Below are 23714 nucleotides of genomic sequence, written 5' to 3' on the forward strand. Positions count from 1 at the left end.
TAAAAGCACCATAAAAATGGTCCAAAAAGTCTTCTGGAGCAAAACAAAATTGAAGTCAGTCTTCAAAAAAATCTTCACCTCTGCTGCATCTCTTCCCTAACTCTACTTGTGTTCCACAGAAGAAAAAATTACTATTCGATATAACTAGAGCTGTTCTGACTGTGTTCTGCTCTGATCAGGCTTTGATGCAGGAGGCTTTGGAGTGGAGGCAGGTGGCAGAGACTAACGGCAACCTCATGCGGAGGTTTGAGGAGTCTCGTGCTGACCTGGAGAAGGCGCTGCGTGTGGGCCAGGCCTGTTTAAAGGAAAGGGGAGACCCAGATGAGCTGTTCCGCAAACACAATGTACGTCATTAATGTCTTAATCGGCGAACCCTTCAAACATATTTATCTTGTCCTCTTCTTCCAATTAAGTGTGTAATTATTTGCTCAGGATTTCTTTGGGCGACTAGACCAGCACATTTTAAGTGCTTATTTAAAGGCTTGTGATGACCTCACTGATATCATCTCCGAGGAAGAACAACGGAGTCTGCGAGAGACGGTCAGAAGACTGCACAAGCAATGGAAGGTCAGTTGGAAGATCAAAAATGGTGAAAATTTAGACAAGTTAACAGGAACAGGAAGCTACACTGTAAAAAAAAAAAACCTTGTTGGTTTAACTTAAAAAAAGTAAGTCACCTGGTTGCCTTAATTTTGAGTTCATTGAAATACAATTTTTAAGTTAATACAATTAACTAAAAATTTAAGATTGGTTTAATAAATAGAAACTCAAAATATTGTGTTATCTAAATGACATTATCTAAGTTTAATTGACAAAAGATGAAAAGTTGTGACAACAAATCATGAAAATATCTTTTTACAGTGTAAAGGATTCATCTCGATGCATTTTCTTCCTCCCAGGACATTCAAGCCGAGGCTCCATTCCATCTGCTCAGACTCCGGGTGGAAACAGAGAGGCGTTTGGTGATGACCACATTACAGGAGTGTAAGATAGAGCTGAAAAGGGAAGACAAAGCCCTGCTCACAGCCGGCAGTGAAAGAACGATCAAAGAACACAGGGTGAGATAGAGCCGATAAAAAAAAGATCATGCAATTCTCATAACCTGAGAATTATCTATTCAATCTATTTATGTATCTTTATAGGCCTTTTTCAGACATATAAACACACTTTCTGCTTGTGAGAAGCGACTAAAGACAATGGAGCATCTCTGTCAGGATCTTCCAGAAAATGACCAAGGCTATCAAACACTGGAGCAAACCAGAGATCATCTTTCAGAGGTCAGGGGTTTAATAGAGCGAACACACTTGAAACTACAACAGCACATGGATAAATGGAGAGAGTGGCATGACAGGTGAGATGCAAATACTGAGTGACAAAATGAGACGCATTACTGGACAAATTCTGTCAATGCTATGATTTTCAACAGATTTTCCCCTAGAATGGTGTAAAATGTATGGGAACTCTGAAAACTGGTGAGGCTTGTTTAACGGCCAAGTCTTTCTGATAAGGCTATGTGAATAAGAAAAATGAATTAAGCTAAGCTACCGGTAGTTAAGAAGCCTGGTAGGGACCAAGCACATCAACATACAAAACACCCTGTGTGAAAAAGAAATACACTTTAGCATAAATTGAATATGCTTAAATGCAAACTGAATGTAAAGTTTTGGAACACTTTGAATGCAATTAAATGAAAATGTATTATTGCAATATAGTCTATACTATACTTAAGTAGAATTACATTTTATATGTAATTAATTTCATAATTACTTGTTGCAATTAAGTACATTTAAAATATATTAACTTAAACATTTAAATGTAACATTGAATAACACACTACAGTTAAAATGATAGGAAGTATGTTACATTTGCTTTAGCATGTTAGTCAGCACATCAAAATAAGTGTGCTTATTTAAAGCTCGACAAAATTCTTTAAAACAATGATTTAAAATGTACTTCAAAGTAAAACGTTTAATTTTACTTTACAAATGTCACTTAAGTGTACTTACGTGTGTTAAGAAAGTGATAAAAGGGTACTCTCTTTAAATACATTTTAAATGGCCTTTTATTTAATAAATATAATATCTTTTATATTTTCATTTTTTTGTGCTGTGCTCCAGGTTCAGTGAGCTGTCTGGATGGCTTCTCTCCCAGCAGGAAATGCAAAGTGGTGCTGAAATCTCTTCTCTCCAGGTGAGCTCACCCCAAATCTATGTGACTATGTGCTCATCTGCATACTGTATACTGTATGTGTGTTCAGACCACTGTCTGTTATGTGGCTTCAGCTGACCTCCCTCTGCTTCCCTTTGCAGATGCAGCGTCGGGCGGTAAAGGCTCAGGGCGAGACTCTGGACTGGCTCAAAGCTCGTCTCGCTGTGCTGGAGGAGATAAGTCCTGAGAGCGAGGTTCACACACAGAGGGCTGCTCTTGATAAACTCTCACAACAGTTTTCTGCTCTGCTGCTGTCTCTGTCTGAGGTGAAGAGTGGTCCTCATGTCTGCTAGGTTTAATACAAGGTGTACCATTGCAAATGTCAGGTGCCATGTTTTCGTTGGAAAGAAAATGTCTGCGTAAAATTCTCCATGTGCATATTTACATATCATCTGCAGGAACTTTTTATTGTACAGATATCTGTGGTGTTACAGTTTAACATTTTGCATGTTTAAACTCTTTTACTGTTTTCTCAGGATTTTCCTGTTGCAGTGGCCAATGAAGGGCACAAAAAGACTGGAGATGAAGTGAAGGAGGAGGAGGAGGTGATTCAGACACAGGAGCACAGAAGAATACTGAACGCAGAGAACATAACCGAAGCCAAACAGCTGCTCCTCATTCATCAGGTAGGGACTGTAGAATTCATTTTTGTTGACACATATAATGCAATAGACGTGATGAATTGTGTTGATTTTATTTGCTAATCTGATTGCTGTGAATAAGTGATTCTTTCTCATGCATAATATTCCAAGGGGTGAATCTCAGTATCATTCATTCTTTTTTCCCCTCCCTTCTACTTTTCCCTTTTTCTTTCCTCTCTTTCACCCTGTCATGGTGTGTACTCAGCACAATCTGAAGACACAGGAAGCAAAAGAGACGGATGTGAGATCTCAAGGTAAAGAAGACTGGGCAGCTCAGGAGAAACACCTGCAGGTAACACTTTCAGTCAAATGATATTTACACATATGTTGTAATTCAGTTTATTCCTGTTAAAGTGTCTGTAAAAAAATGGTTCATAAAGATCTCCAATTTTTAGATCATAGCATGTTAGCTTCATAGGCAGAATCCTAACTGTTATTAAACCTCATAAATGGCTGACTTTCAGTGATGTAATAGCACTCCTCATTTTAGACTCGACTCTCAAGCAATTTCAGTTAATTAACTCAAGTTACATAATCAGATTACTTTTTCCAATGAGTGAAGTAATGCATTACTTTTAAATTTACAACAAAATATCTGAATTAATTTTTTGGAGTAAGGAGTAAGTGCAGAGGTGTTGTGTGCGTTGTGTAAACATGACGGTTATTGTAGTTGTTGACTAAATGTGAGCATGCATTTACTCATCTCACTTACACAAAAACAGATTAAGTATTTCTGAAAATAAAAACAGTGAAATGCAAACTCAGAATATTAAAGGGATACTTCAGGATTTAGCATTAAGCTTTGTAATAGTAGAAAACCTGTAGTATTTTCGAATTACCGTGCTTTCCACCCTCATATGCCCCTAAGAGGAGAGATTTATGTATTTTTTGTCTGGAAAAAATCCTCTGATGACGCAAAATGACGATTTTATGGCCAGAGGCTAAAGACTACAGCCAGTAGGAGGGGCTGTCCCGCATGTTCACAACCCGCCCATAGAGGGTGGGATCTCACTCACAGAATGTACACAGTGTCAGTCGTCTTTCTTTGGAAGCTTAGCTAGCAGGCTCTTGTTCTGTGGAGAAAGCTGAGTAGTAGGGGTTACCATCCTCCTTTTCCCGGACATGTCCGGCGGGCGAGATCGTTCAAAATGTCCGGGATTCAGCTTTTGCGTTCTGCGGTCGCCATTCATTGTTTACATGCACACCTTTTGTTTCAATCTAGCTGAATTCATTCCGATTGGTGAATCTGAATGTAGTGTTTACATGAACGCTAAACAAGTGATCGGTTGATGTGCGTTTTAACGTTGCTAAGAAAATTCCCGCTCCTCCGTGAGAGATACGAGACCGTAGTGTCTCAGTAATGACGCCACCGGCCTCGCGTCATTCTCCCGCGGCCCTCAGCCTCATCCTGGTCACCACAGTAAACATGATGAATGGCGACTGTAGAACGCAAAAGCCGAATCCCGGACATTTTGGGCTATCTCGAAATCCCAGGCAGACTCGTCACAGAGACTCACTAGTAGCCTAACCTTCCTGTTTTCAACTGCGCTCTCTAACCGGTAGGCGTGGCTTGGGAGTGGCGCGAAGCAAGTGCATTCTGGGAGTTGTTGTCTTTCATCCACATAAGCCAAAAATACATTTTCTGGCTTTTATTAGTCTAGAAAGCTCCAAATTAAAAAAATTCTTGACATTTCTTCTACATAAATGACCTATTTTAAATACACATTCATCTTTCCAGAGGTGAAGTATCCCTTTAAGCAAACCTGCTATAATTAAATATGTTAAATTGCACAAATATACTTTATGTATTTAATCTCACTTTATTAACCAGTGTCTGACCTGATCCAATTCAATAATACTAATACGTTATGTGTTTCATATTATGTAATATTTTGAAAGCCCTCTACTGTACAGGTGTGAATTTCCTTCAGCCTAAGCCTTTTTTCCTTTCACTTTTGGAATAAAAGGGCTTTTACATTTTCTAACCAGCCCAGGTTAGAAACAGTAACACAAAAGTAATGTAACACATTACTGTCCATAAAAAGTAATTAAGGTATGCAATTAGTTACTTTTTTAGGGATTAGTGCAATATTGTAACGTATTACTTTTGAAAGTATCTTTTCCCAACACTGGACTTTTAATATTGTTGTGGACAATTGTGGGCCTCAAGACCTTAGAATGCCCCTCTCTTCAGAGGTCCGAACTTGTTTCCATAAGTCAAACATTGTGTACACTTACGTTTTGAGCATAAAGTGTAACCCTGTAATGTAACATGAATAATCAGAAAGAAATGCAATCACTTAATTAACTTGCAAGTTGGTAATGTGTCATTCTCATTGCTCTTTAGGTCACTGTGAATGCATGGCAAGAGTTTGATTTGGAGAGAGAGGCCATCTGGCAGTTTGTATGTCTTGTCAGTCCTGTCCTGCAGAGGGAGCTTATCTTCAGAAGCCTGGACAACCTCAAGACTGAAATGAAAAATGTTAAAGTGAGAGCAAAGACAAAAATATAGTATTTAAATGTTTATTGAACTTTGGACTGAGAATAATACTCATATCTGTGTGTTTGTTTAGGAGCTTCATGAGCAGGGTAACACATTTGCTGTACGAGCTGAGTCCCTGGTGAAGAAGGCAGCAGATATTAAACTTGGTTCTCACAATCAGTCTTTACTACAGGATCAGGCCCAGTCCACAAAAGAAAGACTGCAGGAGATACAAGCCAGCCTCAGGAAAATGTAAGACAGCTTTAAGTCAATTTGCCTGTATCTACTGTACATACATATACTGCACAATTCACATTATGCACCTACTGTAAATGCAAGTAAACCTTACTGAAATAGAGAAAATGACAGACAATTCAAGAGTATGATGCCAGATTGCAATAGTCTTCTGCATCTTCATCAACCTCACTCAACTGAGGTTGCTAGAGACCTGCAAGATGCAACAACATTTTTGGACATTTTTGCAATGTTGCCTGAGTTGAATCCTGATTGAATCGGGTGCTAAAATAATGCAGATGGTGTGTGTGCAAATACCATCAAAATGGTTTCTTTGTGAATTCCTTTAATTATGTTCCTTGTGAAAAAGAAGTGTGTTTAATTGGAATGAAGGTGCATTTGTAGTGTACTTCATATATTAAAAGTGTTTATAAGTTTTAAAAACTGTACTTTCAGATACTATAATATTAATTAAATAAAAGGCCACTTACTGTAAGTGTACATTCTGTAAAGATTATATTCTTTTAAACTACAGTATTTCCATAATAAGTCCTCTTTTCAGGGGTACCATTTTTCACAATGGGTGTTTCTTTCCTGCTTGTATCTGTTCCAATAGTGTGTCAGATCTGGAGATGATGCACAGATGGTGGCAAAGTTTCAGTCGTGAGTCTGAGGCTTTCTTCTCCTGGGTCTGTGATAGTAAGAGGGAGCTTGAAGCTTTCGGCGGATCCTCTGCCAACCTGGATGAGCAGATTCACACGGTGGAGGTAAACAGAGATAATGACCTGGATCAGAAGACTGTAACTTAATAAACATAACCAAATTAACCAGACAACATGATATGTTTCATTTAGCGCTCAGTGAATTATGTCTCCTCATTGTTTTCCCTCTTAGATGTTAAAGGAGGCCATAGAGGAGAAGATGGACATCTTTAGCCGATTGGAGACAGAGTTTCAATCTTTAATTCATTTCATTGCACCGAATGAGGCAGGGCGACTTAAAGCACGTCTGATGCAGATTGAAAGATACCGGGAAGAGTTTAAGAACAGCGTGGAGCAACGAGAGGCAGAGCTTCACTCTAGTTTGAGAAATACGAAACAATTTACTCAAGATCTCAATGAGGTAACACTATATACATGGCTCTCTGTGCTACTGTGGTCTGATATATTATTCAAGTCATGTTGGATGTGTGTGTGTGTTATTCAATGTTTTCACTCATCTTAGGTTGAAGGTTTGCTGAATGGACTATTGGAAAAACTGAACACACCAGTTACGTCCTGTACATCAGCATCAAGCACATATAAAACTCTCCATGAACATATGGTTAGTATTACATGTGTTTGTTTAGAACAGATAACTTAAAGACCTAAATAAATCATTGAATTTCCATACCATATACTGTATATAGTATTTAGACCAGGGGTGTAAAACTCAAATTGGGGGCCACTATACCAGTATATACAGTATACAATCATCACAATTGTAATGATCAAAAGTTATTTAAATGAAGAACAACTAAAATAAATAAAAATCAGTTCACATGTGCAGTGTGATATTTATAAATATTACATTTTATTTAAAATATTACATTTTACTACATTTTGTGTAGAAGTGACTGGATTAGCTGCAGCATTTCTGTTTGTTGCCGTCTCCTAAAATACAGATTCAATTTTGTTTTTATGTTTTAGGGCTGCTATAATAAGCCCTGTGGAAAAATATATTGACTGCTGTTTAATAATCCTTAAGAGAACTGTGGAGTAACGAAGACCAAACCAAAATGCAGAAAGTAAAAATCAATTTGCAGACCGGATTAAAGGATAAACTGTTTACACTTGAAGGGCTGCATGAAATAATCCACAAAATCAGCCAGTGGGCCATTAGTACAAGAGGCCCTGTAGGCTTTATGCCGAACGTCACATGAACAAGCAGGAAAACCGGTCTCACTGCATCCGCATCCGCAATGAGAAGAGTGTTAATGTTGGCGTTTTATGCCATTTAAATATCTAGATCTTCTTGTGAGAAGAAGAAAATAAAAAACTTTTAGACCTCAATTTATGCTCATCTTTGCTCACTCCTTAAATCTTAAATTAAATGGCTCTATATTTATCAAAGCATATACAAAAGACCTGAAGAACATGGAAGCTGTTGCGCATAACCCCTATTAAAGACCATATGCTAAAATTTTCTCTTAACTGTTCACTTTAAAAATATGATTATATAAAAGGCATTTGAGGCCGCTAGAGTAACATTTATTTCCTTCATTCTCAGGATGTAGTTCAGCGTCTACAGCAGCTCGGGCCCAGGCTAATGTCTCTGAGTCTGGGCTGGAGGAGGCTGTCTGATGGGGGACGGATGGAGAAAGCTGTGGCTGACCTTCAGCAAGCTCACAAATTGTATACCCAGCAAGCCACTGAAAAGCAATCAAAACTAGAGAACCTGTTGACTCTGTGGCAAAGGCATGTGTTTGCATATTTATGTGTTACATAATGCGTGCTGACTGCAATGAAAGTGATTTTTGTTACCTAAATAAAAGATTGTAATATATAAAAAAAACTGCTTTTTAGATGTGAGAGAGATCTCTCACTTCTGCAGTCCTGGTTGAACAGGTGTGAAAATCTATGCAGTTCAGATTCTCCTTACCTGACCACAGACAATGTGAAGCTACAGAGCCAGCTTCAGATGCTGCAGGTGAGTGCGAAATCTGAAAGGTATTTTGGCTGTTTTCGTTTTCCACATCCCTGGTTCTTTATGTTTAATGCTGATTGTTTAAATTAGCAACACTCATTTAAAACTCTCAAAAACAATTCGGGACACTATGACGTTAATGGCAAGGAACCAATAAAATCTGTTTTATGATGTATCAGGACATGCAGTCAGAAGTTCCTTCTCAGGAGTCTTTGTTGGAAAGTTTGGAGACCCGAGCAGAGTCTCTGTACTCCTCAGCCTCAGAGGAAAGGACTGCAGAGCTTAGAGATCTTCATTGTAGCATGGAAGAGAGGTGGTGTTCTCTCAGTACTAATATACCACTCAGGTAATAATAATTTATATTTTTGTTTCCTTATGTGCTCCTAAAATATACACATTTAAAATGTTCTCTTTCTCTCCCAGAAAATCTACTAAAAATATTAATGACTAATCTTGTACTAAGGGGCATATACAAACTTTTATGCAATCAAAATTTGTCTAGAATTGGAATGCTTCCCATAGCACCTGCCTCTGACTAGCATTAGTTAGTAGTAAATCATAGTTCACTAAAGTATATTTACACTACCATTCAAAGGTCTCGCTGGTCTAATTGTGTTAATTAAAATCATGTGTGAATTATGTTTCACTGCATATTTTACATTGTTTCATTTGCATTACAAGTATTCCTTGACTATTTAAAGGTACACTATAGGGCTTTTCATACTTGAAATAGTTCGAATACCCTGGGTCATTCTAAATCCCAGGTAAAAGGAATCCTGCGTTATCTTGATTTCATGTTTCACACTGCTCATACTATACCCAGGGTTAACAGTTAATCCTGGGTATTCATAAGCTGTTGTCTCACACTGCACATTCCTAAACTCCGGGTTAAAGGCCTTATGTGCATATTTGTTGAGTCAGTGTTACTGACTGGATAAATATATATATGTAACTTTTGACACTCTAGCGGTTAATAAATACAAATGCACGCGTCTTGAGGAAGAACATTGAAGCCCAAGCCACTTTTCTCTTTTTATGTAGGCTATACGATGAGTCACGCAGGTACTGAGCTACTTTGCAGCAGTTGTCATCCCGCTTGATCTAAAATAGTCTGAATATAAACACTTATTATAGCTGTACCATATACCGTACCAGATTCAGGATAAGACAAAAACACAGCTTGTAAGATGTATTCAAGATGTACTTAGCTCATATATTTTGTACATTTTGAACAAAATAAAGTTACAATGTACCTTTACCTTGATGAGTAGGTGTTGACCTTTAATCTTGTATTTTCAGGATTCAGGAATTTCAGTCTCATCTTGCTCAGTTGGAGCAGTTCAGTCAGGTCTCGCTTGATCTGACTCAGTGGACTGAGAACTTCCTCAGGCACATTCAAAGCACATGCAAAGTCAGCATCACTGATCTCCAGTCTGCTGAATCCAAAACCAAGGTACAATATGTCATTACATTTTATCATCCAATCATCATTCTTTAATAATGTCTTAATTGAAAATATATATAATTATCTGGTTTCTCCAATGGTCTAAAGGAGGACCAGATGTCCCTTCAGACACAAGGAAAGTTCTTGGAGTCTTTACAGACACATCTAGATGCCCTCAGCCCGTCTATATCCCCAAAAGACCTGCAGCACCTCCAGACCAGGATGGAGGACTGCCTTCAACACTTTAGTGAAGCACAGAGTTTAGTAGAGCATCGAGATGAAGCACTACTCAAACTAAAAGACTTCTGTAAGACTTATAATAAAACCAGGACCTCTTTACAGACATTCCAGGAAGAGGTTGAAGGAAGAGAGAGCTGGGATGACTCCAAAGTCAGGGACATAAATGAGGAACTGGGGGACCTTGCCAAGGAGTTAGCATCTCTAGAGGTGCATGCCATTAGCCTGGATATCATCCTAAACAAGGCACACTTTCATTTACAAGGGGCAGAGGAGGAAAGAACGTCCTGCAGAGGGCTAGTGGATGATGTTGCGTTGAGCGTGCAGGTGCTTCAGAGGAGCATTGGGACAAAGCAGAGTGAGACAGAGGCACTAGCAACCATGTGGAGTTCCTTTAGGGGACGGAAGGAGCTGCTACTCGGGAGTCTGGCAAAGCTGGAGGAAAGAGCCAATATACCATGGCCTACAGAGGCCAGCACACAGGCCTTTCAACAGAGGTACAGGCACTTGTGTTGTATTTACCATTACTGTCTTTAGAGGCCTGTCTAATGTGACGTATTATAAATGTTAACACTGTGCTGTGGTTATTTTGGTATGATAGTTGTGTATGTTTTACATGCCAAAAAATGCGTACCTGATATTGAGGTGTTGTTTACTGTGGACAAATGTGTGAGTTTTGTAATTTTACTGTAATGATGGCGAACCTATATTTTGAGCTATGCTGTTTTAATAATAAATGTGTTTGTCAGGTTGTGGTTGCTGAAGCAGTTGGAAGAAGAGCTACAGGCCCTACAGCACAGTCAGCTGTGGTTGGGAGAAAAAGGAGAACAACTGGCCCACATAGACTCTGAGCTGGCAGGGGAAGTCAAACGGGACGTAGCCGTGGTCCACTCCACCTGGGAGAGGATTAGGGGGATTATTGTGGAGGAGTGAGTATATTGCTACGGTTCCCAAGTCTTAGACTGTACACTTAGTTTTCATTGGAACTTGGTGTGTGTTTGGATAGATGAATGGTTTGTCAAATTGGGCTTGATATGGATGACTTATGGGAGGGAGAGGCTGGACTGGGCCAGTGGGTTGATTGATGGATGTTTTGACAGGTTGCGACTGTTGCCATGTTTAAATGCAATTTAAATGTGGTTTATTTTGTGTGTGCTGTTTGATGGATATGTGGGTGAATCTCTAAATAGATTATGCTTTGGATTAAAGAAACTGAAGAAAGGGGAGAGTGTTTTGAGCTATTGCCATGACTGTAGTGTGTGTTTGCGTATTTCTATTGATACTATTGATGTCACTCACTTTAAGCCTAAAATCTAAGACTTGGCTGCTCGTGTTTGTCCCCATAAAGCCATGACCTTTGTGCAAACCTGCTGGAGCTCTGTAGGGAATACCAGACCCTGAGAACCAGGATCAGCTCGGTCATAGAGAGAGCTCATGCCATCACTGTGGCCCAGTCGGACCCACATAACCCTGAGGACATCCGTAGAGCTCTGTCACGGGTTAGTGCCTCAGTGTGTGCCACATTTTAAACATCAGATTACATTTATGATAACAAGCACACATGTAATATTGTTATCTCTGTTTGCGCAGCTGGAAGCAGTGAGGCCAGAGCTGGCGACCACTAAGGAGGACCTGAATAAGCTCATTGGTTCAGGCAAACGCCTCACCGGTGTGTTAAAGAAGCTTCCAGATGAAAGCATTCAGAGTGAAAATGTCACAACTGAGATGGATGCCATTGTTGATCGGTGGCTGGATGTGAGTGCATTTAATGCTTTTGATTTATTTGGCATGTTCGGTGTTCAAGCATGTAAACATGATCATTTGTGAACTGGAATTAATCATTCAGAATGATTGCTCCTACAAATGACTATGTTACAAGGAGAACTGGTTTTATGTCAGAATGTGATATGGAAATGAATTAAAATCTTTATTTATTTATTGCAACTTTTTGATATTTTTCCTGTGTTGTATTTTCCTTGATTTTTTTAACAAATACAAATGTATAATATTGACCATTTATTGGTTATCATATAATTATTGTATTTTTTGTCTTTTTTTACTTATGATTTATTCATAATTTTTATGACTCATTCAGGGTGGGAAAAGACAAAAGAACCAATTCAAATAAAAGGGAGGTATTGATAAAAACCAACAAAAAAAATAAATAAATAAATAAAGCACTGAAATGTACAAGCATAGATAAACAAGGTAGTATGTGAACTAAGTAAAAACAAAATTCTGAACATACATCGTCAGGATGGTGATATAGAAGTATGAGATACAGTCATTACACACGTCAGAATAAGGGATGCGTCTGCTCTTTCAACTGTGGTCTTATTATTATTCACACCATATTATGCACATGATGCACTTATGGCCAGTGTTCATTATTGTGCAGATCTCTGAGAGTATGGATGCAGACATCAGTCGGTACACTCGCTCTCTTGAGCTGTGGAATGGCATTAATAAAATAGCCAATGACATAGAGTGTTGGAGTGCTGTCTCTGTCTGTGAGCTCAGTGAGGGAGCTGCCAGTCTCCTCTCCACTCATGACATGGAGGAGCGCCTCTCTGAGTTCAAGGTGAGATCCATTTAGCCAAGCCAAATCTAACCTTATAAAGGAAACATGATAAAATACCAAAATATGTAATTCCCTTCATTTCTGTGTTTGTACAGCTGGAGTTGGACAATAAAGAGGATGAACTGAAGACCTTGCAAGAGAAGATGACAGAGCTACAGGAACTGATGAAAACCCAGCACACACACACTGAACTTCAGGTAATCATCAGCAGTAGCTGTGACATTTGATATGTAAAGAGAATAAAAACACACCGCTAGTCACGGTGACTGGTAAATCTAGAATTTGTTTTTGGCCTTTTGAGGTGATGGCTGCAGATCTGAGAAAGCAGATTTCCCATGCTTCAGAGGTGTACGAACAGACCAGAGGCATGTATAAAGACTTCAACTCCCAGAGGCAGCAGCTTCAAGATCTAATTTCCCAGATTTCAGAGCAGCTGAAGACCTCTGAGGACTCACTATCAGAGTTTTCAACATCCTCTGACCCAGAGAATTTTGTTAAAATCAAGGTTAGTGAATTGACTGAATATGACTTAAATATAGCGGTAGGATTCTGCAAAGTAGGCTAAATAAGAATAAATGTAGTCTAATCATGTGCAATCTGGTACACAATCCACAAGCCAAATACTGTGATTTAATTTTGTATGGAAATGTATCCAACCAAGTTCATTTCACATGGGGGTCTTTATTACCATTTAACATTCAATTAAAAACGAAATACCCTTTATATTCCACCCTGTTCGTTTAGGAGGTTGAGAAGTCACAGAGACAGTTGGAGGTGAGTTTGGACGTTGCAAGTGAGTCTCTCAGGGCACTGTGTAGAGCGTACCCAACTCAGCACCTGACCCTGTTGGGTGATGCTGTCTCCAACCTGGTCAAGAGGAATGAGGAAGTGACACAACGCCGCAGCCAGATCCTGGGGTCACTTCAGGATGCTTTACTGCAGCGCTTCAATGGTGAGTGAATTTAAATGAATTCATTAATAAAAAAATATATACTGTCTTTCAAAAGTTTGAGTTCAGTGAGATTTTTTTTATATATTTTTGAAAGAAGTATCTTATGCTCACCAAAGCTGCATCTATTTGATCAAAAGCACAGTAAAACTGTTATAAAAAATGACTGTATATTTATATTTATTTATGCTATAAAATGCAATTTATTCCTGTGATGTGAAAGCTGAATTTTCGCATGATTACTCCAGTCTTCAGTGTCACATGATCCTTCAGAAATCATTCTAATATGCTGATTATTATATTATTTAATATTTTTTTATTTATTATTATAAATGTTGAAAACAGTTGCGGTGCTTAGTATTTTTGTGAAATTCAGGTTTCGTTAATGAATAGAAAGTTCAAAAGAACAGCATTTAATTGAAATTGAATTGAATGTTTTTGAACAATATAAAAGTAACTTTTGATCAATTTAATGTGTCCTTGCTGGATAAAAGTATTAATTTCTTTCTTTAAAAAAAACTAAACATTTATTGACCCCTAACTTTTGAACAGAAGTGTAGGTGTCAGTTATGAGCAAAACTAATACTATAAATGGAATTTTAAAGCCATTTACCATTCAAGTGGCTCATGAATAGTTGGTAATAGATATTTTATTTATTTATGTTTGTTTGAAATGATTCTGCACGGCACTCCCTAAAAGCGTGACTGCCACACACCTGTGCCTCAGATGCTACCTCTCCCACTGACATTATGACAGATCCCGGTGGAATTGGTTGAGGCTGGTTACTAAGACAACAGAGAGCTGTTCCATACACTCCTACACGGTCCATCTGGCCGCATGCAGCAACAGCTCACATACATTTCTTCTTATGGACTGTCATTCTCTCTCTGTCTTTCCTTCTACTAGAGAAAGCACATGCTTTTCACTGTTGGCTCTCTGAGTTGAGGGCTGGAATTGAGGACTGCTTTGAGCAAACGGGAGATGCCGTCACTATTTCATCCAAGCAACAAAAACTCAAGGTAGCGTCATGCAACAAATGACTCAGCCATGTAATGAAACATTGCACCAGAGCAAAGCAATAAGGCTCCTACTAATCAGCAGTAAAACAATAAAGAAGCATTTCAGACCTCAATCTAATAGGGGATTATTCTGGATTTGAAATTTGGGTTTAAGAGCCATTTAACATTATTAATAACAGTGGCTCATTGTGTCCCTCGTGTAATACGATTCATTTATCCCCTCATTATTAGACTGCAACAGAGGAAGTCATGGATGGTGAGGAGCGCTTGGCCCAGGTTTGTGAGGATGGAGAGAGACTCCTGTTGCATCTCACTAAAGGTGGGACTGGAGGCATACAGGAGCAACTGGACTCTTGTCAGTATGCTTTGGATGCATTTGTTATGGAGTGCAGACAGCGCATGCGGTCCCTTGAAGAAAGAGCCACCCTATTAAACGGGTAAGTAGTGCTTTCGAGTCTACAATCTAAGCTCAGGCACTAACAAAACTTTATTCATAACTTGATCATTTACAAAATGGCAAGACAATGGAAAAAAACAGACTGTCCAGCAGGATGGAGCCTTAGAGGATGGACAAAAAAGGTGCGGTCACATGTACTGTTGCTCATCGAAATTTCAATGGGAATTGTCACAATGAAGTATTTCCGGTTTCCCTGTGTGAATTGTGTTGAGTTCAAGTTTGGTGAACTTTAATACACACATTTGCATCTGTCAATAGCAAGCCTCTTCTTTCGACAATGACCTCTGTGTGGGCGGAGATTTGTAAATTGGCAACAATGCAGAACTGATGAAGATCCAAATTACATATCCAAGTTTTGTATAACGCTACTTCAGTATTATCCAATTATGATCAGAAAGCAGTTATTTAGGACTGGTTCATTTGCTAGCTGAAAGAATAGTTTATTTTATCATCATTATTCCTGTATCATTATTGTATTGTCACATCCAATCCCGCTTACTTTCGTCTGCGAAATTTCACAAAGCAATGGTAAATGGGGAAAAAAGAAACACCTGCAATATTTATTAATAAATAATCAATCAGTTGTTCATGTTAGGAGTGTGTACCAGCTGTGCAAATGGTAAGAAATTGTAACACCTGCTCAAATCAGAGTAGTGAAATAATTATAAATTCCCCCATGTTCACTTAATTATAATATAGTGTTGAGAACTAACAAATATGATTTCCATCTTTTAAATCTATTTTAGATCAATGTTTCTTAACCTTTTTGACTCCAAGATCCCCCTTTGTCCAAGACGATATTCAAAGGCCCTCCTATCTAAGTTGAAATGTACCTCTGGTACTTCTGTTGTAATGAACTCAGTAACATGATGTCAGTTTAATGTTGTACATCTTTATTTCTAGTGCGCTTTTTAATTAAGATTATGTTCGTATATAACTAAATTTAAATAATTTTAAAACTTATTGGAAGTTTGGTTGAGAATTCCCTGACTGTATTAGGCAATATACTGTATTAAGACATACAATGGGAGCATGAAAATTTACTGCATAGTAAGAATGATCCTTTAACATAACATCAACAGGATGTTTACAGTTTACAATTTTGTGTTACCTCTATCACAGTACCGTAGCTTACAATGTAGTATTTTATTGTAGAATTGTTAGAGTAGGACAATGACCTATTTAACCATCAATGTACTGTACTGTGAATGGAAATTCAATCCAGTGTGTCAGATTTTAGGGTAAATTTAGTGAATTTGATCTTATTAAGGTTTGAAACGCGTTTGGTGGAGCTGAGCGAGTGGCTGAAACATCTGGAGGTGAGACTGAAGACAGATGTTCCTCTGTGGGGTGAGAGTCAGTCTGCAGCCCCCGACTGCTCAGAAGAGCTGAGAAGAGTGGAGGAAATCCACAGAGAGCTGCTGATGAGGAGGTACATATGGACAGTCTGTCTCTGTTTATGAGGTACCATGTGTAACAGCATGTGAGAATGTTCACAATGTAAGTCATGATTAAATGTAAGCTAGCTGTATGTTTTCTGTCACAGGGCATCTCTTGAACGTCTGTGTCAGTCCTCTCTCACTATAACAGAGAGAGGATCTAGATCAGGGAGAAGTGTGGCAGCAGAGTTGCTCTCAAACCAAGAGGCTTTGCTACAAGGGGCCAGAAGTCGACTCCGCAGAATACAGGAGTACCAGGCGTTCGAGGAGGCGCTGATAGCAGTGGAAATCTGGCTGAAGGATGTCGAGGGAAAGTTAGAGAAACTAGAGAACACGGAGGGGAGTAAAAAGGAGGTGGAAGATAAACTTGAGCAAGCACAGGTACATGTTGAAAAATCATAGAGAACAACAACTGGGAAAATCTGCACATTCATGCTTTAGAACAGCGATCTTTGAAGAAGAGACAAACAGAGATTCATGTGCTGTTTTTTTCATACAAAATATAATTTGTATTTTATTACCTAATTATTTAATCATTTATTATAATTTTGTATTGTAAAATTACAAACTGTATTTTCTGCCACTCGTAATCCTCTTTTTTTGGTGGCTATTTTCACCCTCTCATCTATGTAACTTTCAACTGACATTTCCCTAATACTGTTTAGGGGGAAATAATATTTTTAGAATGGCTATTCTGTATCTGTGCAGTAGCTGTAACTTGTGTTTGTTTCCTCTTATCCAGGATATCCTGCTTATGAAGGGAGAGGGCGAGGTAAAGCTCAACATGGCAGCTGGGAAAGCAGAGCTGGTCATCAAGAGCAGTGGAGAAGTGGAACGAGGAGTTATTTGCTCTAAGCATCAGGAAGCTGAGGACGCATGGGCGGCACTGCTCTTGAGAGCCATGAGCTGCCACAGGTGACCTGGCAATGAAAGCTTAACTTATAAATGACTATCATTGCAGAAATTTAGGTCAATTGATAGTTGGCTTTGAATGAAAATGAACTACGACAATGGACACATCAGTAGGAATATAATTACCGGGACCATTAAAGTATTTTGGGTCAAGAGAGATAAGAGTGGGAGCATAGTGGTTTGTTTTTTAATTGGCAAGTGTGCTTGAATGCAGGTGGCAGCCTCATGGGCTTTTATTCAATTAAACTCATCATCACTATGGCAACCAAGTTATTATCCAGCTATTATCTATCTATCTATCTATCTATCTATCTATCTATCTATCTATCTATCTATCTATCTATCTATCTATCTATCTATCTATCTATCTATCTATCTATCTATCTATCTATCTATCTATCTATCTATCTAGTATCTATCTATCTATATCTATCTATCTATCTATCTATCTATCTATCTATCTATCTATCTATCTATCTATCTTTATACTCACCTACTCTATACTGTGTCTATCTGTCTATATACTCATCTGCTCTATATCTCTTAGTTTATATACTCATCTGCTCTATATCTATCTGTCTATATACTCATCTGCTGTATACAAAAAAGTAAAATCTAAAAATCTGCCTCTTATCTGTGCTTTCTGTTTTAGCCGATTAGAGTGGACCGTTAATCAGTGGGATTTGTTTGTGGAGTCTCGTGCACAGCTGCAGAGGTGGCTGGAGGGAGTAGGGCTGGAGGTTAAGGGTCCTCTTGAGCCCCAGCTTGGACTCAGGGAGAAACGAAAGCAATTGGAGAGACTGCGCTTGCTGTCATCAGATGTGGAGGACCACCAGGGAGCTCTGTGCTATCTGGAGGAGAGTGCGACCGAACTTTACAAACGCACTGGTGACCCCGTCTTTGAGGAGGAAGAAATGGTTCTGCTTAGGGCACATTTTGAGGATGTCAAAGCTGCAGCTGAGGTGAAGTATTGTCAGTGTCCAGTCTAGTGGATAGTTGTAGTGTAATAGTGAACGAGAGTGTTCATATTAAAATTTTAAATGCTATTTATATTTTATCTTATTTAGGAGAGAGTCAGACTGTCAGAGGACGTTGTAATCGAGCATAAGAAGTACATGGAAACAATCAGGGAGCTCACCGATTGGCTAATGGTGGTAGGGGAGGAACTTCAGCAATGCTCTGACCCATCTGGTGACTCTTACACCTTAAGTCGGAAGTTGACTGAAGTCCGGGTAAGAAAATAAAGATATTGCCTCACTCAAGAATTACTAAATTAGTGAGACTTTTTTTAACCTTTATCTTTAAAACAGAAAGATGTAGTCTAGCATATGATACTACAGAACATGTCATTTTTTCGAATATTATTTTGTGTCAATTGCTCATTTCAATTACATTATGTTTAATAAAGTCCTCATCTGTCTAAAATAAGCATGCAATTTAAATATATTTTATTCAGTTTCATAATTCATTAAAGCTTTTACCCGTTAATTAGATGTACCATTTCCTGTAATCAAGCTTGTTTTCTCTCTAAGGGTTTCTTGACAGCCTCTGTGGAAAATGATAGAGAGAACCTGCATTTTTTTTCTCATTTACAAATATCATCTTTCATTTTAAATGGTGTGAAATGAAAAGAACAAATATCCATTCTTTAAAGCAGATGAGATGGTGTGAGATTGCACGTCAAATTGGGACACTGATTATATGAATGCATAATTGCATTTCATCTGCACATATGATTATGAAAGTGTGGGTGTATAAATAGATAAGTATTTTTATTAACCCCATGAGGGAAATTATACTGCAACAGCTGCCAGTCAACATAGCGTGGCACAGAATACAACAGTAGTATACACGTACACAATTTACAATTTCAATTGAAATCAATATTTCAATTTAGTTTAAATTGAAATCAGTTAGCAAAAACGTTTATCTAAAATGACTTTCAGATGAGGGGGAATACAACAACAAAAAGTAAAACATTTATGTGAGTGGGGGAAGAGAAGCATGTACATTTCTTTCCAAGGTCAGTGTTTCTGTACTACATGCTCTCACAGGACTACAAATCAATGGATGCAGGTGCTTAGATTTTACTATTTTTATGGATCTGCAATATTTCTGTGCTGATTAGCTCATTATACCGTCTGCTTATCTCCATAACACTTTGTCTGTGTGTTTGATGAGAAAGAAAATGAGAGAAAAGTACCAGAGGCACTGAGAGAGCAATAAGAGGCGTTAAGAAAGGGGGAGAATGGGCGAAAATTGGTGGGAAATTTCTATGCTGTTTGCACATTTCTCCCTGGATAATCAATTCCAGTCGGAGAGAATGAGTGAGTGGTAGATGGGATAAAGGATAATAAGACTACACAGCAGCACTTTAAATAAATTATATTCAAATCAATTCTTCCATCCATTTACCTTTGAAGCTGTAGTTTATTTGTCAGGGATAATACCTTTTTTAATCGCATTAAAATCTGTTCACTTAACATAATAGTTTTTTTTTAGAAAAAGCATAACTTTGCATGAAAAGCTCTTATACATACCTGAAATAAATATACTTTCCAGTTTTTTTATTAATCTATAAAAATATTTGTGTGTGATTGATAACTAAAAAAAAAATTTATTTTCTAATGAATGAATAAATTATTATACGATACTTTATTCTTTATATTTTTTAATGACTTGCTTAATTAATATTACACTTTTTTTTTCTTTCTTTTTTTGCTGCTGCAATTTTCTCTGCAGTATTTTATTTATTTTTCTTTATTTTATTTCATTTTATTTAACATTAGGTTTATTTAGTAATAACACTTTATTTATGAATAAAACATTTAATTGCACAATTACAATTTATTTTACATTAGATAATTGTCATTGTGGAATGAATGAATGAATTTCTAATTGCATGTAGGAAAATTAAAAAGTGGATATGTATGAAAATTATGATAATTTAGATTGATGAAAAAGGAGGTGAAGTGAGAGAGGAGGCGCGAGGAACTGATCCGATGTGAGTTTTTTTCAGTTTCACCGTCGTGAGAATCACAAGCGGCGGCAGTACTTGGATAACAAGCAGCCACTGATGCCGCAGTTTCCGTAGCAACTTTACCCTCCCTCTCTCCTTCTCACTCTCTCTCTCCCTCCCTCCTTCAGGAGCTGCTGGAGCGCGGCGCGTGCGAGGGGCGCGAGCGGCTGCGGCGCGTGCGGCTGAGCGCGGAGAGAGCCGGAAGGCACACAGCGGCGGCTGGCTGCGAGCTGATGGATGGAGAGGTGGCGGCACTGGCTCGAGCGCTGCACCAGTGGGAGGGAGCTTCGCTACGAGCTCGCGACGCTCTCGAGACGGCCGTAGCCGCGGCGACAGGGGCCGAGCAGGAGCAGACACGGCTGACAGCGCAGTTGGAGGAAGAAATGGAGAAGCTGGAGGGCCAGCTGAAGGAGTGGAGCGAAGGACTGAACAGCGCCGAGCGGAGGAATAGCGGAGCTGCGGCGGTGGATGGATGGACGGTCGCCAAGGTAGGCTAATTGAGTAGAGGTGAGAGATGAAGAGGGAAGGGGGAGTGTATGAGGTAAATGCTACTTAATTACAGTGTACATGTAAGCTCTGAGACAGACACGTACTGTTTGGAAAGTCAACACAGTTTGGTGAAGAATTTTATCGTTCTTAAAGCAACAAACTCGTTTACAAGGTTAAATCCAGAAATGATATGTATGTAGTCTAGAGCAGGGGTTTATAATCTTTTAGACCCGGATATGATTATCCTCGTGTTAGGGACCCCCCTCCTAAAATTTAAAAGGCATATATATAGTTTCTTGTATTTTATTCTATTTATTATAGTAAATTACTGTTAGATGTATTATTTATTTATTTATTTAATTTATTTGCCTATTTATTGGTTTGATTAAATATACTTATATATTATATATTCATTTGTACATTTTTACCCTGTTTTTCTCTAAACTTTTCCATGACCCCCTAGAACTCCCCTGCGGACCCTCCTGTTGTAGATCATCTTTCTTTTTCCTTCCCTTTCTTGTTTGCCTTGTTTTCTCTCTGTCTGGCTCTTTCTCATAAACAGTCAGTCGTAATATGTTTTCCTGCTGCTGAGGTTGTTTATACTTTCATCTACCGCTTGCTGCTCAGATAATTGAAAAAGGATTGCAGATTTTCCCTCCTTTATTTCTTCCTTTTTTCCTCAAGTCCCTCAATATTTCCTTCTTTCTATTTTACTTTCTCTCATCTGGTGTTTCCGGTGTCCAGACTTGTTTGTGTTACACGCTCGTTTGCACGGCTCCAGCTCCTCAACATCTGACAGCTGACTCCCACCGGGAGTGGGAGAGGGAGAGAGGAGAGGAGGCGGGGAGAATGTGAAAGGGAGGGAAAGAGAAAGAGTGGGAAAGCAAACGAGAGAACATGTCAAAGGCGGGGAGGAGTGAACGAGAGCCGCCGAAGAGTGTGAAGGAGAGGGAAAACCAAAGCCTGTGAAGTGGAAGACAGGGAGGAGTGAGAGAAGGAAGAGGAGGAGAGAGATTACAGGAGGAAGTGTTCTATAGGGGGAAGTCAGGGAAGCATTTCCCTCTTGTTTTTAAAGAGAGGGTCAGGGGGAGGGTGGAAGCACTGAGAAAGAGGCACCACTTCGGCTCTGTACAATCTCAGGCATGTTTGGAGAAGTGGGAAGGCTTCCTGGACTCGCTGAAGAACAGAAATGCTTTTGTAAGAAGCCTTGTCTTGGAGTTGAATAGAGCTGTGTTAATGCTCAAATGTGTGTGCGCAACTGTGCATGAAGAAGCATCAAGCCGATAAATGAGATTTAGGTGTCAAGGGTGGCCTGTGCATTGACACTCACCCCTGCTGTGCGTGTGTGTGTGTCCATCAGGGTGTTCTGGAGGGGCTTCAGACAGCTGAAGTTATGGAGGAGAAGCTCAAGGCGCAGCTCAATGAGCTGTGTGGGTTTTCCAGTGATCTGGGTCCGCAGACTGACAGAGTCAGCGCTCTCATCAAGCTACACAACAGGTGAGTGCTGTAGCACACATGCATGAGGTTAAATGGTCACCGCCTGGTTTTGTTTAGCAGTCCATTCCCTAACAGTTTGTTTAGCCATTGTAGACAATTAGAAGGTGGATGTTTCTTACAGAGCTTCCTGTAAATATGTATAAGAAAATTATGTATACATAATATAATAATTTATACAAATTAATAAAGTATAACTATTTATTTGTTTGTTTGTTTATATTTCATTATGGTTTAATATTTATTTAATTTAATAATTTATTAAAAAAAGTGTAATAAAAAGTGTTATAAATGAGTACAGCGATTAATAAATAGAATAAATTAATACAAAAATAAAACAATTCAACTCTAAATTTTGTAAACTTTCATCTAATGCTTTTATTTATTTATTGACCTTAAAGATTTTGAACGTTGTAAAAACGGTGTTTAACAGCAAAAAAACTTTTAAGTATTATTTTTAAAAGTATATTTTTAAATAATTTATGAAAAAAAACATTGAAAATAAATGCAAGAATAGTGTTATAAAATAATAGATAAATGACTAAATAAAAGAATAAATTAATAAAAAATAATCGTTTTTTGAAAATGTAAAGACATTAATTCAATCGGCTTTATAAATTATAAATAAAAAAAAAGAAAGAAAGCAATATTTAATTGTTTTGTAGGTTTGTACTTTCACATATGTTGTATTTAACTGATGGAATATATTAACACATATAAATTCAGTGCACTGAGCTGAATGAAGGGTTGTGATATATTGCACCTCATAGCGCTGCATCTAAAGTGAGCGTTTCAGCTGAGAGCACCTGTCATGACAGCAGGCTTTGCCTCGTTAGCATGCTTTTCAGGTATAGCAGCAAAAAAACATGCTTATCTTCTCTCCACTGTCCACTTTATCCTCGTCTGCGTTCGTGTGTGTAAGTGTGTACCTGTGTGCTGTGCAGATATGCCACTGTATTCTTGTGTGTGCTGGTTCTGCTGCGTTTTCACTTCCTGATTCCCAAACTCTCCCTCTGAGAGAGCCTGTCATTGAAACAGATGTCTGCTCACCTTGCGCTATCACCCCCCCTATGCTCACACATTTTAACCCCCATCCCCCCCCTTTTTTTACCTTCTCCTTTTCTAATACCTCTGTGCATCTTTCTCTCTAGCCTGAGCCTGCGAGCCTCCCGGGAATGTCAGAATAAGGAAAAACTGCTAGAACAACGCTTCCGTTCTTCTCTGCATGACTTCCGGCAGTGGATGGTCAATGCCAACATCTCCACCGCAAAATGCTTTGACTCCCCTCATAGTATCCAGGACGCCTCTGTCGCCCTCCAGCAGATCCAGGTGAGTGGAATGGTTGTGGACAGTACTCTCTGTCCAGGAGGGCTCATCCTAAATGGGCAAAACTCAGGATTCTTGGAACATAGCCATAGCCAGG

At 38.7% G+C, this 23714-nt stretch overlaps 1 protein-coding gene across 1 annotated transcript in view; it reads left to right on the forward strand.

Annotated features, from left to right (window-relative positions):
* Window positions 1–23714, forward strand: part of syne1a (spectrin repeat containing, nuclear envelope 1a) — a gene marked incomplete at its 5' end in the record, with an annotated part of 117926 nt that overhangs the window by 24707 nt on the left and 69505 nt on the right. Inside the window, 35 exons of the mRNA XM_081379556.1 lie at window positions 180–344; window positions 433–567; window positions 900–1058; window positions 1143–1351; window positions 2118–2190; window positions 2310–2484; window positions 2701–2834; window positions 3055–3141; window positions 5197–5337; window positions 5423–5583; window positions 6182–6332; window positions 6460–6687; window positions 6790–6888; window positions 7834–8021; window positions 8130–8253; window positions 8430–8596; window positions 9550–9703; window positions 9803–10428; window positions 10681–10860; window positions 11280–11430; window positions 11522–11686; window positions 12330–12512; window positions 12608–12709; window positions 12814–13017; window positions 13257–13464; window positions 14369–14481; window positions 14713–14918; window positions 16209–16370; window positions 16485–16758; window positions 17120–17292; window positions 17942–18251; window positions 18357–18521; window positions 20437–20796; window positions 22158–22294; window positions 23443–23620. Of these exons, the coding sequence (XP_081235682.1) occupies window positions 180–344; window positions 433–567; window positions 900–1058; window positions 1143–1351; window positions 2118–2190; window positions 2310–2484; window positions 2701–2834; window positions 3055–3141; window positions 5197–5337; window positions 5423–5583; window positions 6182–6332; window positions 6460–6687; window positions 6790–6888; window positions 7834–8021; window positions 8130–8253; window positions 8430–8596; window positions 9550–9703; window positions 9803–10428; window positions 10681–10860; window positions 11280–11430; window positions 11522–11686; window positions 12330–12512; window positions 12608–12709; window positions 12814–13017; window positions 13257–13464; window positions 14369–14481; window positions 14713–14918; window positions 16209–16370; window positions 16485–16758; window positions 17120–17292; window positions 17942–18251; window positions 18357–18521; window positions 20437–20796; window positions 22158–22294; window positions 23443–23620 (6447 nt within the window). The remainder of the gene's footprint in view (window positions 1–179; window positions 345–432; window positions 568–899; window positions 1059–1142; window positions 1352–2117; window positions 2191–2309; window positions 2485–2700; window positions 2835–3054; window positions 3142–5196; window positions 5338–5422; window positions 5584–6181; window positions 6333–6459; window positions 6688–6789; window positions 6889–7833; window positions 8022–8129; window positions 8254–8429; window positions 8597–9549; window positions 9704–9802; window positions 10429–10680; window positions 10861–11279; window positions 11431–11521; window positions 11687–12329; window positions 12513–12607; window positions 12710–12813; window positions 13018–13256; window positions 13465–14368; window positions 14482–14712; window positions 14919–16208; window positions 16371–16484; window positions 16759–17119; window positions 17293–17941; window positions 18252–18356; window positions 18522–20436; window positions 20797–22157; window positions 22295–23442; window positions 23621–23714) is intronic.

The sequence above is a fragment of the Scardinius erythrophthalmus genome (assembly GCF_964197995.2).
Source record: "Scardinius erythrophthalmus genome assembly, chromosome: 11".
NCBI lineage: Eukaryota > Metazoa > Chordata > Actinopteri > Cypriniformes > Leuciscidae > Scardinius > Scardinius erythrophthalmus.